Source organism: Borostomias antarcticus, assembly GCF_949987555.1.
Source record: "Borostomias antarcticus genome assembly, chromosome: 14".
NCBI classification, from domain to species: Eukaryota; Metazoa; Chordata; class Actinopteri; order Stomiiformes; family Stomiidae; genus Borostomias; species Borostomias antarcticus.
The window spans coordinates 2,503,890-2,521,683 of NC_140247.1; the positions used below are offsets into that span (position 1 = coordinate 2,503,890).

The 17,794-nt window shown below is 40.9% G+C and overlaps 1 protein-coding gene across 2 annotated transcripts in view; it reads right to left on the reverse strand.

Moving 5' to 3' along the window:
- gria2b (glutamate receptor, ionotropic, AMPA 2b) overlaps positions 1–17,119 on the reverse strand; it is a gene marked incomplete at its 3' end in the record, with an annotated part of 74,592 nt that extends 57,473 nt beyond the window's left edge. The window contains exons 1-2 of one of the 2 annotated variants that reach the window (XM_084448332.1): positions 17,089–17,119; positions 16,797–16,937 (exon numbers count right to left, since the gene is read on the reverse strand). In XM_084448332.1, coding sequence (XP_084304458.1) covers positions 16,797–16,884 — 88 coding nt within the window. In that variant the 5' untranslated portion in view covers positions 16,885–16,937; positions 17,089–17,119. The remainder of the gene's footprint in view (positions 1–16,796; positions 16,938–17,088) is intronic. The other variant, XM_084448333.1, reaches the window with a different exon arrangement.
- Positions 17,120–17,794: the final 675 nt, after the last annotated feature.

Sequence of the window (17,794 nt, forward strand, 5' to 3'; positions counted from 1 at the left end):
CGAAGATGGATGGAAGATACTACATTCTGCATATGTAAGATTTGAAAGCAACAAACGATTTCCAGGTTCTACTGTTGTAACTGTGACTGAAGTTTGGTTTAGAGCGGGTCTACAGGTATTGAAAATTCATAATTATGAAGTTGACATTTGTAGACCTGTTCCAGACTATCCTCAGGGTACCGTGTTTAACTGTGTTTAACTGCTCTGCACCTAACTACATCAACCAAGTAAATTGCACATGAAAAGACACATCCTAATGGCGCTATTAGTAGGCTATAGTCCGATTTTGCATCTAAAATGAACTACTCTAACTATTGGATTTGAAAATAATATACCTCTTAGTACCTCTGCACCCATATTTTACAAAATTCCTTTAACCCAAGCAGATAATTACATTATGACGAATGGCAAAGTTTAGCTACTCATATTTCCTACACTCCTGGACAATCCTTTGCTTGTCATTTTCATGAAAAAATTTTTTTTGATAGACTAGGTAACTCCTATACAGGGATTGAAGAGGCTATTCTAAACAAATTAACACTAGAGGTTAATGAGAATCATAAACATAATAATTTCTCTCACTGTTCTATTCAAGGATTACGCAGTTTTCTGGAATAGCCGGACCAAGATTAAATTCATAACTCACAATATTCAAGCCAAGTAGATAATCATGCACCGAGTACTAGGTTAGCTTGCTCAGCTGTATCTACTACAGTTAATTGGAGAAATTATATTACCATTTCTGGATTAAAATATAAAATTGTTGATTGGCGTTAAAGCCTAACAGAATTGCACCCATAGGGCTGAACTTCAAAAGCGAGTTAAACAATAAGTGACCTCTTCAATATGTCACAGCATGTATTGAGATTTTCAGATAAACACACAGATTAGGACAAATTAATGATCTAAGACTATTTATGAGATGTGAAATTAAGGTTCAGAGAGCCATTTCAAATGGCGTATTTTTAAGCTATAGGGAAATAGCTTATTCAACTTTAAATTTCAACAGTGTAATATGGATGTTATCTTGCTCATTTAATTCCCAGGATTAAGAAGGTTGATCACACTCAAATGCAGGTAATTCATCAGCAATCAAACTAGACACCATAAGCTATCTCAAATTTTCAATTTGTTTTCGGTATATTCTTTCTCTCAACTGTCTTGAAAAGACACAACCGCATCATACAAAGTAATTATAGCCTTGGCTAAAGAAGTAGATTACATGAAAAAGATTGTGCTACAAAATAGACTTCCCTTTGAGATAATACTGGCTATATCTGCTGTTCGTTTAGTTCAGATCCAAATGCTACATTGAGTTCCATGAAGCAAACAAGAAAGGTATTCAGATCTTAAATAATGTTCCTAAATGGAATGCTTTTTCAAGTCCTGGATATTCTCAAATCTATGCCTATCATTTGTATGGTTATGGTTTTCATCATTATTCTTTTTTTTTATATTCTTAAGTGTGTATGTTTAACTGCTGTTACAGATATGCCTATGCTGCCTTAATGATTATAGAAAAAGTTAAATTTACTATTAATTCAATTCAAGACCTTACTGATGTCTGTGCAATTGACATTGGGGATTTGGAATATTTTTATACATAATCTGTTGGTTCTAATTTGAATTTAAGGGTTTTCCTCTAAAACAAAGAAAGGTTTTTTCCCACTCAGTCATGAATATATGAAATGTGTATTAGATTAGTAATCATGTTATCTTTTTACCTTGCTTATGCCAAATTTTGTGAGGAGTTTTGGCACATGGTTTGCATGTGGAAAGAAAATAATCTTAAATTTTTGAGTTTGTTAATCTTAATTATGCTCCACCTTCCTTTCAATATGTGTAGAATTAGGTTTTTACCAAATCGTTTGATTTTTATTAGGATATTTCATAATTTGATTATTCACATTGTTGATTCTTTCTTTCATTTTTCATAGTTGTGGATGTTTAATCCACAAAACGGGGGAAATTGTGAATGAAATTCAAGTCTCACTAAAGTGTTTTGTTTTCCTACTTGACTGTTGTTCTAACTTTGTAGTTCCTTGTCATAGATCAGTCTGTTAAAACTACAAATTGTTCTTGTGTGACATCACTTCCCTGTCCTCTTCATCCTGAAACGATGTCACTTCCTTTTTCACGTTATAAACTATCGATTTCATTCCCCAGTCACTCACTCTTGCCTGGATTCACTTCCTGTGCTCGAGTCCGAATTTGCAAATTTTAACATAGAAAACACTATTGTCTTTGTTTGAAATCAGCTTGACCGACCACTCAGCGTGTTCTTTGAAATCTAAACTAAACCAAGTAAGATTTTTAATTTACATTTGTTCAACATTAAATAACATTAGTTCATGTGTAGTAACTCATTTTTAATTGCTTTTAAGAATCACATTTTACACCAATTACTAGATGTCTTTGTTTTTCATGTTCAACAAATGATTTGTAAAGGTTTTTGCATGCGCTAATCTAAAGTGTAAATATATATGTCTATAAAACATATATAAATTATTTGTAGAGGTTTTTGCATGTGCTAATCTAAAGTGTAAACAATTCATGTCTATAAAGCATCTATAAATCATTTGTAGAGGTTTTTGCATGCGTCAATCTAAAGTTGAAACTATTCATCATTTACAGATGTCTTTTGGACATTTGTAAAAATTATATTTTCATCATTCTGTAGTTATTTTTTTATGTCACAAAGGAACAAAGCTGTCTACAACATTTACACATCATTTATAACAGGTAAAGAAAAAGTCCATAAGACATTTGTAAATGATAAAGTTTCAACTTTAGATTGACGCATGCAAAAACCTCTACAAATGATTTATAGATGTTTTATAGACATTAATAGTTTACACTTTAGAATAGCGCATGCAAAAACCTTTACAAATCATCTGTTAAACATGGAAAACAAAGACGTCTAGTAATTGGTGTAAAATGTTATTCTTAAAAGCAATTAAAAATGAGTTACACATGAACTAATGTTATTTAATGTTGAACAAATAATTTACAAATACTGTTGATGATGTGTTATAAATCATCTACAGATCATTTATGAATGTTAAACTAATGTACTTATAAATAATATATGACTCATTTATAAACTGATTTGTTAATGATTAGTTCATTATAAACTAGTAGTTTAGAACGGTCTATGATGCTGCAATAATGTCTACAAATGATTTGTAGACTTTTAGTAAATGTTTAACAAATCATTTGATAACATGAAAAACAAATAAATAAGGCATTCTTAAAATCATTTACAAATATTTTACTACATATTAACCAACATTAATTAATGTTGAACACATAATTTACAAGTAATGTTGATAATGTGTTATAAATCATCTACAGATCATTTGTGAATCTTTAACTAGTATATTTACAATTGATTTATGAATCATTTACACATGTTTATAAATGATCTGTTAATGATTAGCTCATTATTATTAAATGTTTTATAAATGCCTTATAACTGATCATTATTATAAAGTGTAACCCAGGGTTTACCAGTGGGTAACTATATGGTAACTACTACTAGTAACTACCGATAACTAATGGTAATTACTTGGTAATTTCCTAGACACTATGTAGATATTACATTGTTTATTATTGGTTTATTTGGTGAGGGCAGTGCATATTAATGAACACATACAAGTACATGACTGGTAAACATGTCGGATTTAGCTAGGAGCTAGTTTCCATCTGCAGTCCTCAAACATTAAACATTAAAAACAAGTACTCACAGAAAGGACACACATTAAAAGACAATTACAATAATAATAAAGATAATAAAAAAATAAATCTAAGAGGCTATATAAAGTGCTGATGCTCATCAAGTGCTACAATCAAAGTGCTAATGCTAAAGTGCTGTATATAAAGTGGTGTATGCTAAAGTGCTATATATACTATGTATGCTATGCTATGTATGATATGCTGTTCAGTCTTCATATATGTTCACAGGTTTGATTACTGTATGTATAAGCCATTTTTTTGATGTTTTTTGAAAGCAACGAATGTGGAACTCTCCTGGATCATGATTGGGAGACTGTTCCAACTCGTACTACCTTTAACAGATAAAACGTTCTGACCTGTGGTTGTTCGTCTGAACGGGAACTTGCAGTCTCCTCTGGAGGCTGATCTAGTACTGAGCACTTTGTCTCTGCATCTGATGAATTCCCTCAGGGGAGGGGGGCTAGACCATTCAGAGATTTATATATAAAACATGCATATTTAAAAGTTTTAAAATTTTCAAAAGATGTTGCTTCTTAAGAATAGCACAGTGGTGAAATGAGTATGGTTTACGGTCGAACACCTTGATGGCTTTCTTAAAGATTTGCTCTATGGGTTTCATTATGGTAACACAAGCAAACGACCAAGTACTGTGAAACAGTACTCAATATGAGACAGGGTCATGCAGTGGAGGTATGATTTAGCAGCATCGGCTGAGATGAAAGGCCTAATTTGTTTATAATTATATAAATTACATTGTATAGTATTGGCTACTTTTTAATGTGTTTCTTAAAAGTGAGGTTAGAGTCCAAAATGGTTGAATAGGGTCACCAATTCAGGTTCCTCTACCGCTAGATACACATTGGATCCTTTCTTTTCTACAGATCGTAGATCATTAGTTGGTAACTACATGGTAACTACTCCTAGTAACTACCGGTGACCACTAGTAATTTGTTGGTAATTCCCTAGTAATAATGTTGATATTATCAGGGTATTACTATGTTATTACCGTGCTGTAATGTAAAGTGGTACCATGAGAGGTACATATATATCCTAAAATGGTTAATTGGGACAGCTAAAATATCACAATCACTATCAGAATCAGAATCCGTTTATTGCCATTGTAGTTTTTCAACATACCAGGAATTTGCTTTTGAACGTGGTGCATAACATTGAGACAACACTGGACAGGGTGCACGGATGATACAGGGCAGTGCAAAGGGCGAGTACAAAATGCTAGTTCAAAAAGAGGGAAAAGTAATGCAGTCAGTGTATATAGAGTGAGTATGCAGAGTGTAATGTGTAAGTGAGTGTGTGTATGTGTGTGCCACGTGATGTGTGAATGTGGTGCGTTCTATACAAACATTCAGGTCATGTGTAAGTGTCTATAGATAGTGTCTCTCAACAGTGATGGGGTCTGTGTGGGGGTGGGGGGGTGATGGATCACAGCCTCCTGCCTGAGGGCAGTGGCACGAAGAGATTATGGCCGGGGTGGGAGCGGTCGGCCACAATCTTCCTGGCCCGCTTTAGGGTCCGGAAGTTGTGCAGGATCAGGAGAGAGGGCAGGTTGATCACCTTCTCGGCGGATCGGATGATGCGCTGCAGATTGGCCCTGTCCTTGGCTAGTGGTGGAGTACCAAATGGTGATGGAGGAGGTGAGGATGGAATCAATGATGGAGGTGTAGAAGAGTACCATAATTTCCTTTGGTAGACCGAATTTCTTCAGCTACCTCAGGAAGTACATCCTCTGCTGTGCCTTCTTTGCGAGGGAGCTGGTATTTAGTTCCCATTAGAGGTCCCTGGAAATAGTGGTGCCCAAGAAGCGGAAGGAGTCAACAGTGGACACTGGTGTCATTCAGTGTGATGGGGGCTGTTTTCTTTTTAAAGGATAGGTTCACTATTTCTAGAATCCCTAGCATGTTTCTGAGACGTACAGGTAAACATTTCTCAAATACCACCACCCCAGACCTCGGGCTGATTTTCGAGTGCACAAGTTAACATTACAAGTATAGGACCTCTCATAAAAAAAAACAATGATAAACATGCATTTCAGACTCAGGAATGGTGTGGTGTAATCTGACCAGGCCCAGGATGCTAGCTCTGTATTGTATCGGAATTCGAGTAATTTAACGTCCTTAAATTTGGTTTTTGAAATTACCTACTACTACTTCAGGGGTTTCGCCAGCAATCATCAAGGATCATGTTTGGTTCTAGAGAGTGGAATAAGTCCCGGTTGGTCTACGTTTATTACAGGTATCCATGGTATCCATCAGGCTATCTACCGGTAATCTCGCATTGATCTCCCACAACCTAATTTCTTCTTCATCTTAAATGTATGTTTTACAACGAAGTTGAAGTATGCATGATGACTGATGAAGATCTCCACTTTGAGTTTGATAGAACTGGCTACAGGTTTGAGCCTGAATATACTGACGAAGAACTGCGGGAGATCGATGAAAGAAGAGAGAGAGAACAGATAGATGCCGAGGAATGGGATGAAGGTGTAGCTGAGACTAGGCCGCGAATCTCAGGGGACTATTGGTGTTTATGTAAGCACTGTTAACGGATGGACACAGAGGAGGAAAGTTTATGCTGTCGAGAGTGGGACCTACTGCCAAATGACATGCCAGATGAGACTTGGTGTGTAACCGATTCCAATTACTTCCAAGCTCTCTTACACCGGGCAGTTCTAGAGACTTTCTTCCATGTCCCGAAGATCAATTGGAAGAGGAGACACCTGCCCGAGGGACCCAACAACCAACTGTCTAACCGGTGAGGAGTGTAATTATTGTTAGGACAGTAAGCTATCGATATTCCTTGAATCAGTAGCCTCGGCTAATCTTATAATAGCCCCAAGAAGTTTAAAATTCAGCGTGAAATCCATCCAAGTCTAAAGTAAACATTGACTAATCTCTAGTACTATTTTCCACAGACAGTGCGGACTGGTGGTCTATCGTGTCATATTAGAGTGGGCGGGTTCTTATTTTCCATGACAAATAGGCTAAACATTATACACACAAACAACAATAACAATCATCTCAAAATAATAATGGTACAAAAAACAACAACAACAATAATAATAATGAAAATATATAGCCTACATTATATGTATATATATGCCTATATTATATCCCTTGACTTCTGTTAGTTTTAGCCCCTATGGAGTTGTTGTATTGATCTGACAGGTGAGTTTGGAGTCAATAATAGTGCCCAGGTACTTGTGTTCCTCCACGATCTTAGTGGGTGTACCTTCTTTTTTTTTTAGATATATAGAACAGAGCTCTCGTGTGCATGTCAGCTGCTGAGCAGCGCCACCTTCTATTACCACGACTAGGCTGCTAGCCTACCACTAGTACTACTACTACTGTACAACTACTACTACTACTACTACTACTACTGCTATTACCACTAGTATTAGGCTACTACTACCACTACTACTACTATGGCTACTACTACCACTACTACTACTATTACTACTAACAATACTGTTACAATTAAGCAATAAGGTACGAGAGGCAGTACTTTGTTGTGAATAATGTACAGTTCAAGGGTGTTGTTAGGCCTGACGCACAGCGGAGGACCAGCAAACCCTTGAACTGTACATTATTCACAACAAAGTACTGCCTCTCGTACCTTATTGCTTAATTGCGCGTCTCTTGTCTAAGTGATTTTAGCTACAGAACCTGCCGGGGCAGTCTGAAAACGTCTCGACACATTTTCAAACAGGCTTTATTTTGATAAACAGATCACATATTCGGAATCTACATCCTAACTTTGTGTAGGAAGGAAATTATTACAAAGTTGATAAACACACAGTCCGGGAGATTGAATTAAAAGTCTGTTATATTTGGAATGCTGACAATGTAACAGGCACATTCATTTCTGAGATGAGGCTCTAGCAAGATTCTACAGGACTTTATGCTATATACAGTACACCCTGTGACTCGCTCTCAACCAATCAGAATGCTTGATTTAATCTACCCGTATTATAACTACTACTAAACTACTACCACTACTATTTCAACTACTACAAGTACTACCACTAATAACCAAATGCCAACACACAACGTTCTAAAGTTGGCAGTTGTAATTAGAATGTTGGAAGTTTAATATCCAGCTACAAAATTGATCCAACCAACACTACTGCTAATAAACACGGCACACTGATCCAACGTTGGTGTTGACTGGGGCTGTGTGCATACACCTGTAAGCCTACATTCTCTCACATCTCAAAGTGTTACATTGTTGTTGTATACAGAGATACAGTTATTGCAACTGTGTCAGTTTATACAGAGATACAGTTGTTGCAACTGTGTCAGTTCATGTAGCACGTGTCGCTATAACGAGGTGTGGACGTTTACATTGTGAAAGAAGGGGTAGTTTGTTCGGCGTAAAAAAAAGTTATATTTGATTTTAGCTGTTGTTTTGACATTCGTATGGCAATTAGCCTACTATCTACAGGAGAGTATCCTGGGCCTAGTAAGATTACACCACGCCATTCCTGAGTCTAAAATGCATGTTTATACAACGGTTAGTTTTGGTTCTTGATTCTGATTGGCTGGAAGCTGTGTTAAAATACTTTGTAACACACACCTGGGACCGCATATCATTCCATTTTCAGTATTAATGCGCCTCCCATTTGATCCAATGCATTGTAGGCCTATCATTGTGTTTTTTCAAAACAACTGAAAATTCCATCCAATGCATCTGTGGCTTGGCAACCTTTTGGTTAGAGGAACTATTTTACTCGGCGGAATTGAGGGAATGATGCTTCGTTTTGAATAAATGTTTATATTTTATATTGCTGTGTGTTTATTTTACACTAATAGCTGTAGTGACCGCTCACATTCTCTACGCTGCGATCGGCTTGTTGGTGCCTGGAATATTGTGTACAATATGCCTGAATATTTATCAGATTTTGAGGATATAGAAGATGACTTAGAATATGAAGGAAGCCGATCGTAGCGTAGAGAATGTGAGCCGCGAGTGTAGCCGGAGAATAGCCAGTCTGTGCGCTGTGCGCATGCGTGCTGGAGCAAGTAGGATATACTTGGCTCGCACTGGATTTTAAATTTCTTCTACAGGCCTCCGAATTACAACAAAGTTATCTTGGTGAGTCAAACGTCTTATAATATGCCGTAAATAAGGTCCAGGTTGTCGAAAAAGAACATTCTCCTTTAATATGGAAATGATTCACGACCACTTTTTTGGCTTTCAGTCCAAGACCCATCTTGGCACATTCCTTTTCCACTCTGGTCAGGAGCTCTTGTGCTTGCTTTACTTGGTTATATGTCAGGCTGATGTTGTCAGCGTAGTCCAGGTCTGTTAGGACTACAACGGGACACCTTCTCAACCTCCTAGGTGTAATAGTGAAGCTGAGATCCTCCTCTCTTCCCTGGATTGCCTGCCTCAGTGTGTAGTCCAGCACTATTATAAAGAGGAAGGGTGCGTGGGTTAGGGTGCATCAAAATACACATTTCCGGAATATTGATTTGCATGGGTGCTAAAAGTGTTACCATCCATGCAAAAACAATAGATACAAAATATTAAAGCGATACGAGGTGATTTAGAGGTGCAACGGTACGTCTGATTTTATGGCATAAGGGGGTAACAGGAACTGTGTCCCTTCACTCTGCCCTGCTCGCACATGGCCTGCTGGTGTGTGTGTGTGTGTGTGTGTGTGTGTGTGTGTGTGTGTGTGTGTGTGTGTGTGTGTGTGTGAATGTGAGTTATTCACGCACAAGGTTGCAACATTGTTATATTTCAAGCACGGAGACCTGTCTGCTCCTATATTCCCGCACCTCTGTGTGTGTGTGTGTTATTCAACAACAGTGTGTGTGTTGTTGCAATATTGTTACATTTCAAGCCCGGAGACCTGTTTGTTCCAATATTCCCGCACATTTTACCCTCTGTTTTGCGGGAACTATTCTATTTTCACGCACCTGCATAAAAATGGGGGGGGGGGGCTTTGCCTATAAAAAGCTCTGCCTGTGTAGCTCAGTTGCTGAGTCAATTCCCTCAACGCCACCATCACACACCACAGGATCCAGCTCTCACAAGATGGCCTTAGGCCCCTGCCAGAGGAGCCGCACCCTGGTTTTTGGTCTGGGCGCCACTATCACCGATGCAGATGCCATTATCACTGGCGCCAAGCTGCCAAGTGGTCACCAGATCTTGCGGTGCTTGCTGTATAACTGCGACACACAACTGCATGCAAAGCGACCAGGTTTGACTGGAGCCATGTCACGGTTCCAGGCGGCTAAGATTGTTTTGGAGCAGGTGCGTCCATTTTATGGAAAGGCCAACATCCCAATGGGGAGTGATCAGCGAGCATGTGAGAAGATGATAGCCCTCCTCGATGCCAACAACAAGCTGCGGCGCATACCAAAGGAAAGGCGCTCCAGTGAGGCTACTGCTCGACTGGTGGACGCAATGGAGCACAAGCTGGATGCCACGTTCCCGCTGTGGACTCCAAACGCAGAGGAGCTGATCCGTGATGCAGAGGACCTTGCTTTTCTAGCCAGCATGAAGGGCGACAGAGTGGCCACATTTGGAGCATTCGATGTCAAGCTGCAATCCAAGGTTTGCTTTTATTTTTATGTAATTTTATGTTTCTGCTTCTATTTTCTTATTTTAATGTTTTGTGCTTGATCTGTAAAGCACTTTGAGCTGCATTGCATGTCATGGAAGGTGCTATACAAATAAAGTTTATTATTATTATTATCATTATTAAGGTGAAGCGGCGACAGGAGCGTGAAGAAGCGCAGCAGGCCTACCTCACCAAGGAGCAGGAGATGACGGCGATGTCTACCAGCATGGTGGTATTAGAAAGCGAAAGTGAAGAGGATGGCAATGCAGATGAAGCAGTTGCTCCACTGGCTGAGAACACACCCATCCGTGAACGCAAGAAGACAGGCACCACAGCATTCATTCCATCTGACATTCTCAGCCGGCCAAGCCTTGTGTCACTGGCTACACGATTGAAGATGACACCAACGCAGCAGGCTGCTTTCACACGCGGCCTGATCGAGGAGTCAGGTGGAAATTCAGAAATGGTCTCCACATCCTACGCGACAGCAGACCGATCACGCCGTCAAGTGCTGAAGACCATCAGTGAGGAACAGCACGAGCAGTGGACACCCCCTCCCATGTGCACCCTGCACTGGGACAGCAAGTTGACACCAATGCTCAACAATGTGCGTCAGTTGGAGGAGCGTCTGACGGTGGTGGTCGGAGATGCGGAGCGGCTAAAACTACTCGGCGTGCCAGCATACATGAAGGGGACTAACGAGGCATGTGGAACGATCATCGCCCGGCTGACATGCAAGCTGCTGCAGGACTGGTGCTGTACCGATCAGGTTGTCAACATGGCATTTGACACCACGGCCTCAAACACCGGCCATCTCACAGCAGCCTGCATTGCCATCCAGAACTCACTGGGTCGACCACTACTCTGGTCCGGTTGCCGGCACCACATCGGAGAGGTGCTCCTCAGCCACATTTTCACTCACCTCAAGGTGGAGGTGTCACGATCGCCAGAGGTGACATTGTTTACACGTCTGCGGGACAACTGGAACCTGTTGCCACTCAAGGGCGGCACATTGTCCTGCTACATTCCTGGGGATGCTGAACCACCATTTCTTGGCAAGTTGCGTGCTGAACTCAATGTTTGCGCTGCAGGACTGCTCAACTACAAGAGGGGTGACTATCGTGAGTTTGTGCAGCTATGTCTAGTGTATCTGAGTGCAGACATTGCAGATCAAACTCCAGTAACCTTGCAACGACCGGGAGCACTGCACAAGGCACGGTGGATGGCCAAGCTGCTCTACACCCTCAAGCTGGCCTTGATGGAGCAGCACATTGCGTTGCTTCCTCAGGGGACCATCACAACACAACAGCAGGTGTTGAAGATTCGGGCGTTTGCCAAGTTCATTACGCACATCTACGCAACATGGTGGATGGCCTGTGACACGGCCGTAGATGCTGGATGGAATGACCTCACACTCTACTGCCACCTGTGTGAATACAAGGCTGTTGACGAGGGCATCGCTGCATCAGCAATTAAGGCTCTGGAGAGGCACCTATGGTACCTGACATGCGAGATGCTGCCCCTGGCACTCTTCAGCACCAAGGTGCCAGTTGGTGAGCGGCGCGCACTTGCAGATGCCATCTTGGAGCACAAGCCGGCTGATCTACCCATGCGAGCCCCACAGCTCCGCTTTGGCACTGGCTTTGGCAAGCCGAAGTTTCCAACCCTCTCGCCGACCACCAGCTTGGCTGACCTCGCCAACCCAGACTGCTGGTTCGGCATGCACCTGCTGCACATTGATCCAACTTTTCTTTCACTGGATGTAGAGGATTGGACTTCCAGTGCAGCATTTCAAACGGGTGCAGTGAATGTACGTGCCATCAATGTGGTGAATGACTGTGCCGAGCGTGGCGTCAAACTGACGTCAGACTTCGTGGCAGCAGCCAGGAGCGAGGAGCACCTGCAAAATGTGCTGCAGGCAGTTGAGCATGACCGCACACAAAATCCAAATCTTCGCCGCAGCAAGCGCAAGCTGGACCAGGAGTAGGACACTATATTGAGACATGTTCGAGGACAGTAACTTGATTTACTTGAATACTGTACTTAAGTACAGACACTGAGGAGTTGTACTTTACTTGAGTATTAGATTTTATGTTGTTCTATTCAAAATAAATGTTCTAAAAATCTATTTCTTGTCGTTTTTGAGATTGCATCGATGTTATTCAGGAAAACACCCAAAAACGCCCATTTTGGTATTTTTCACATGCTGCGTTGGACCTCTAAATCTCAAGTAATTTTCCCAAAACTTTGCACAAATCATTTGTATGTGTGTCATAACAAAATGCCACCCCAGGCAGAATGATATGTTGAGATTTAATTTTAACATTGCAATTTGATGCACCCTAGCGTGGGTGTCCCCTTATAACACTCCCGCCATGATGTCAAAATCCTCACTGTTGCCATCCGGTGTCACAACCCTTGCCCTTGTGTTCGAATACTTGGTCCCTATGGCCTGAAGTAAATTGGAGGGAACACCATAGGCCTAAAGGATTTTCATTATGACACCTCTGTGAATTGAGTCAAATGCCTTTTTGAAATCAATAAAAGACATGTTGTTCTTCTGCACCTCCTCGATGATCCTCCTTTGGGTCAAGATCTGAGTTACTGTGGACCTCCCCTCTCTAAAGCCATTCTGGTTCTCTCAAGTGTGGGTCAATTGCGCTCCGCAGCCTGTTAAGTATCATGCGGTTGTACATTTTTGCAATGATACAGGTCAGGCTGATGCCGCAGTAGTTGTCTGGCTTTGAGAGATCCCAGGATTTAGCACTGGGATGATGTTGGAGAGAGACCATAATATCAGGCTTGTTATTTTTCATTAGGGCAAGGTTGCAGATGTCCAAGATGATATTCTGTTGATGTCGAACAGGCCATCTGTAGCTATACTGTAGCTTAGCTTGCACGTGCCCTGATTTATGTAAATCAGTTTGCCTACCTAACGTTAGCTATATATAGTGCAGTAGCCCATTGTAATACACACTGTTATTCCAAGCTAGAGGAATTAACCAGAAAGCATGGTTGCGGCTAGAAGGGGTAGAGCTACGGCCGGTGTAGAAGGATGGTAAAGGCTAGTTCCCATAAACACAGAGGCCATTTAGGGTTAGGGTTAATGTTAGGGTTAAGTTATGTCTAGGGTTAAGGTTAGGTTTTGGGTTAGGATTAGGGTAAGGTTTAGGGTTAAGGTTAGGCTTAGGTATAGGGTTGGTTAGGTAAGGGGGATGAACGTACTGTCTACCCACAACCAGAAAGAATGGCAAGCTTCACATCATAAACTAGATCACCATAAAGCATTTGTCCACTATTACTCAAATATCAAAAAAGTCCCCCATGGAAAAGACCTGTGGTGATGTCAAGGGGCCAGGCCGCAATTTACTTCCTGAAACATTTTGATCAACGCCATCTTGTCGAATTGACCCCTTTTGACATGCACAGTTGTGCTTTTCTCAGATCCTGCTGCGTTCACGAACAGTTTGCATCGGTTCGAAAAATGATTTCTTTATCCAGGCATCTTAGTTTTAACAGTTTCATTATAGCGGAGCAGGTTATATTTGCTCGTATGTGGTATTTATTCTCTTCACAACTTCGCAATCGTACAGCCAGGCTACAGAGCTCCAGGAAAACATGAGAAAAGCACAACTGTGCATGGCTGTGACGTGAGAAAACACAACTGAAAAGGGGTCAGTGGCCCTGTTCAAAATGTTTCACTCTCAAGAACGAGGCGTCAACGTAGTCATCGCATCCAGTTCTATTAATACATCCATGGGTGTTGTGAGCCTACTGTCATCTATTGCCAATCTGATACTTGGATCCTAGTGGCCGTTGGGTACCGGCCACAACTGGCAGATTTTTTGTTGAACCGGTGATCCAAATAACTTTACACTCGATACCTGCACTTCCTAGGGTCCTGAGCAATACATCTGCCGGATATAAACTTCATGCAGTGCCGGATTCTCGAGATAACCGTGATACAGACAGACAGAGAGACAGACAGTCAGAGATTCCTGTCTTTATAGTTAGATAAGAGGTGAAATCAGCCTTTAAAAGAACCTTTAAAATGTAACAATATTGCAGGCCTTTAAGGACATTGTTTGGTAGATGGGTTGTTGTTGAAGGGTTTTCAAAATAAGGGAGGGCTATAGGCACATTTTTTGACCAGCCAACCCCCCAGACTTAATTTTCACTGTATTATCTAAAGAATTTGAATGTGTATCGAATGAAACTATAAACTGAGCATGTGCTCATCTATGCATACACAATTTGCTAATGCTTTTGATCACTGAACAGTATGCCTAAATGTACTGTACTGCACATCACTAAGCAATCAGATGCACCTAGATGCATTAAATTACTGCTTGATATGAACCATGAAAAAGTACATTCGTAATGTGGGAAATCATCTACGCCTAGCATTTAACTTGAGATCTCCTCAACAGGTCCCTACCTCTGGTACTCCAAGGTATGGTTGGTTTAAAAGAGGTGAGTGAAAAACGTGAAATGGATGAGAGCAAATACTCACACAAGCACATGGCTCACACATAAACACACACACACACTGTCCATTCCTTTGGACAAGGAGCTGATAGTTTGTCAGATGCACGCCTGTTGATGCCCAATGCTTAGACGTAGGGTAGAAATGATCTGCTCACAGACTCATGTATAGGCTACATAATGTGTCAGAAATATATTACTGTGATGAAACACATGATATATGATGTTCTCTGACTCCTGCATAACCTTTAGTAAAATGTCTTCATGAAAAAGTAAATTCACCTCCTTATAGATTAGCTTTGTCCCACGGGGCACAGTTAAATGAGGACTTTGTTCTCATTTTGACCTACAGTAGACCCAACTATAATTATTGTAGCTTAATCATACATGTAGTTAAGCTACATGTATGATTTAGCTACGCAAAGTTTATTTAATATTAGGGATAATACAGTAGAGCTATCTCCCTATGTGTGAAATATTGTCCATTTGAACTGCATTGTCTAAACTGCAGTTTTCAGTAGGCTATTATGTTCTGTAGGCTACTGTTAAGTGATCGATCTGAATTGAATGGGGCGTGCAATCCCTCTTTATTCTACTGGGGCGTTCTCTTTTTAAAATGAATGTAGCTTCTATCCTAATTCGAAGGGACGCCTATAATACAGACTGCCATCTACTGGTTTAAAGGAGCGCCGTGCAGAATAAGCCAGAGAAGAGCACCCTTGCATAGTAGGCAGAATCTCTAGGCTATATGCACGTATGTGAACGTCTACTGTTTTATATAGGCTACTGTTCAAAGGGTGATCAGTTTTACTTAGGATAAGCCTAGGCTACTCATTGACTGTCAGTTCAACGAATTAACCTCTGATGAGCTGTTAAACCATAAATGAAGCACCTCTGTATAAGAACAACCCCTGACATTGCTCTCAAAAGCGGATCATGACTGACAGCGCCGTCGACGCGTCACTTCATCATCAGCATCCCTCCGCATCTGGCGCGCGCACTGAGATTCGCAATCCAATGCAGTCAAATGGAAATCAGAATCAATGGAAATCAAAATCAATGGAAATCAAAATCAATGGCAATCAGTCCAGTCATCGAAGACTCTTCTGATATACGAAGGACTCTAGACGACCTGTCGCTTAGCAACAGCTTAATAAAATGGATAGCCAATGAGACAATATGAGTCTATTTGGCTGAGGACGAATTGCATGGATGGACACTTACAAGACCCATAGTTTCCTTGTCAAACACGATATAGCAATAAGACGCTGATATTGATACATACAGCATTTACATCTAGTAGGCTAGGGTCATCTGGACATAAAGTGAATAGTTGTTGGAGTGGTTTATCAGATAACAGTCTAATAGGCTAAGACATGATAAAAAGGGAAAGGGAAACAATCGCAATAGGCCTATTATCTAACATAATTCTATTGTGAATTGTTTATCTTCCTATTCCTACTCTAAATCACAAATTAGGCTACAATTAGGCCTATTTGCTAGCCTAATGGCTATGTTTTCCAAGACAATTGGGAATCCTGGAATGTGACTATCAGGGCGTTGATCAGGGAACAGTCGTTATCATAGGTCATATTAAAACCGTAATGCGTTAATAAATTCGTAAGCCTACGAGCCTTTACCAGGCATTTATTATCATGCAAATTGCGCTCGCTGACAGGCAGCCCTCGGTATGACTGGAAACCAACTTTCGCTTGCCATTTCGCCCACAGGAAAAGGCAATTAACAGATCATCAATGCTACAGTCACTTTCCACTTATTAGGATGCCTTCACTTTCAAAACAATGGTTTCACCAAAAGAAAGAAAATGTGTAGGCCTGATAGGCTATTTTTGATCCACCACTCCAAAGTCAGTGAACAGCCTACGTACGGCTTATAAATGAATAATCTTGGCCATATTTGCCTGTAAAACATATCTATTATCCATCTGTTAAAAATAGGCTACCTGGAAATAGGCTAGTTGATCACTTACAACAATTGGTGACGGCAAAACTGTTGGCTACTTCCAGATTGTCAATATGGGGCGTCAATCTGAATTCGGAGGTGCCAAATTGAACCATTCCTATCCGAAATGCACTGTACTCCTGATCGGCACCTCTGGGAAAGAGTCCCCCTGTAACAGACAAGAGAAACATCACAACATGCTACTTTGCATTTTGGAGCCTGCCTGCCCATTCCCTGGCCAATTCTTTGGCCGTGGGGATTAGAGACTGCTCATTGTCCAAAATTGTGTATTTAAAAGACCGAATTTGGCTAATACATACCAATCTGTACACTGGGAGAGCCACCAAGCGCGAATCCCCTTAAAACCAGAAGAAAAAAAACAGAGAAATTCATAATTGTAGGCATGATGTCCACAGTAGCCTAAAGGTGTCCACATCCACCGAAAGACGGAGGTATTCCTTGTTTCCTCAACAGAAGTCTATTTTAGATCCGACACATGTTGGACATGTAGGGACAATGATCTAGTGGTTGTTTTCTGTAGGTGGTTGTTATAAAAGGTAGTTCTGCCTCTCGTTCCAGCAGTGAAGGAATGGTAATGGTAGATTTTGTGTTTTCCGCTCCTCCTCCTCCTCGTCTTCCCTCCTGTGAGCTGATACCTCCTTTAACGCACAGGAACACTGCTCGTCTCCGCTCCGCGCGCGGGAGACCCAGCTGGCTCTCGGATCCTTTCAGCATCACGGACAAACGGAGCATGTTAATGAGGAGCGGAAAGACACGATGAGGAGCGGAAAGACACGAAGGAAGCCGAGCGCGTTCCACATCATTGACTCATGAAGACCAGGGCTCATTAACTGTGGACACGTCATCAACATGAGATGAAATATGCACCTGCCTTTTGAGGGATGGTTCTAAAAGACCATAGTGTTGTCATTGAGTTATAATAATAATAATAATAATAATAATGATAACAATAATAATAGATCGGTTTTATATTATACAATGTACTAGCCTACCTCGATTCACATC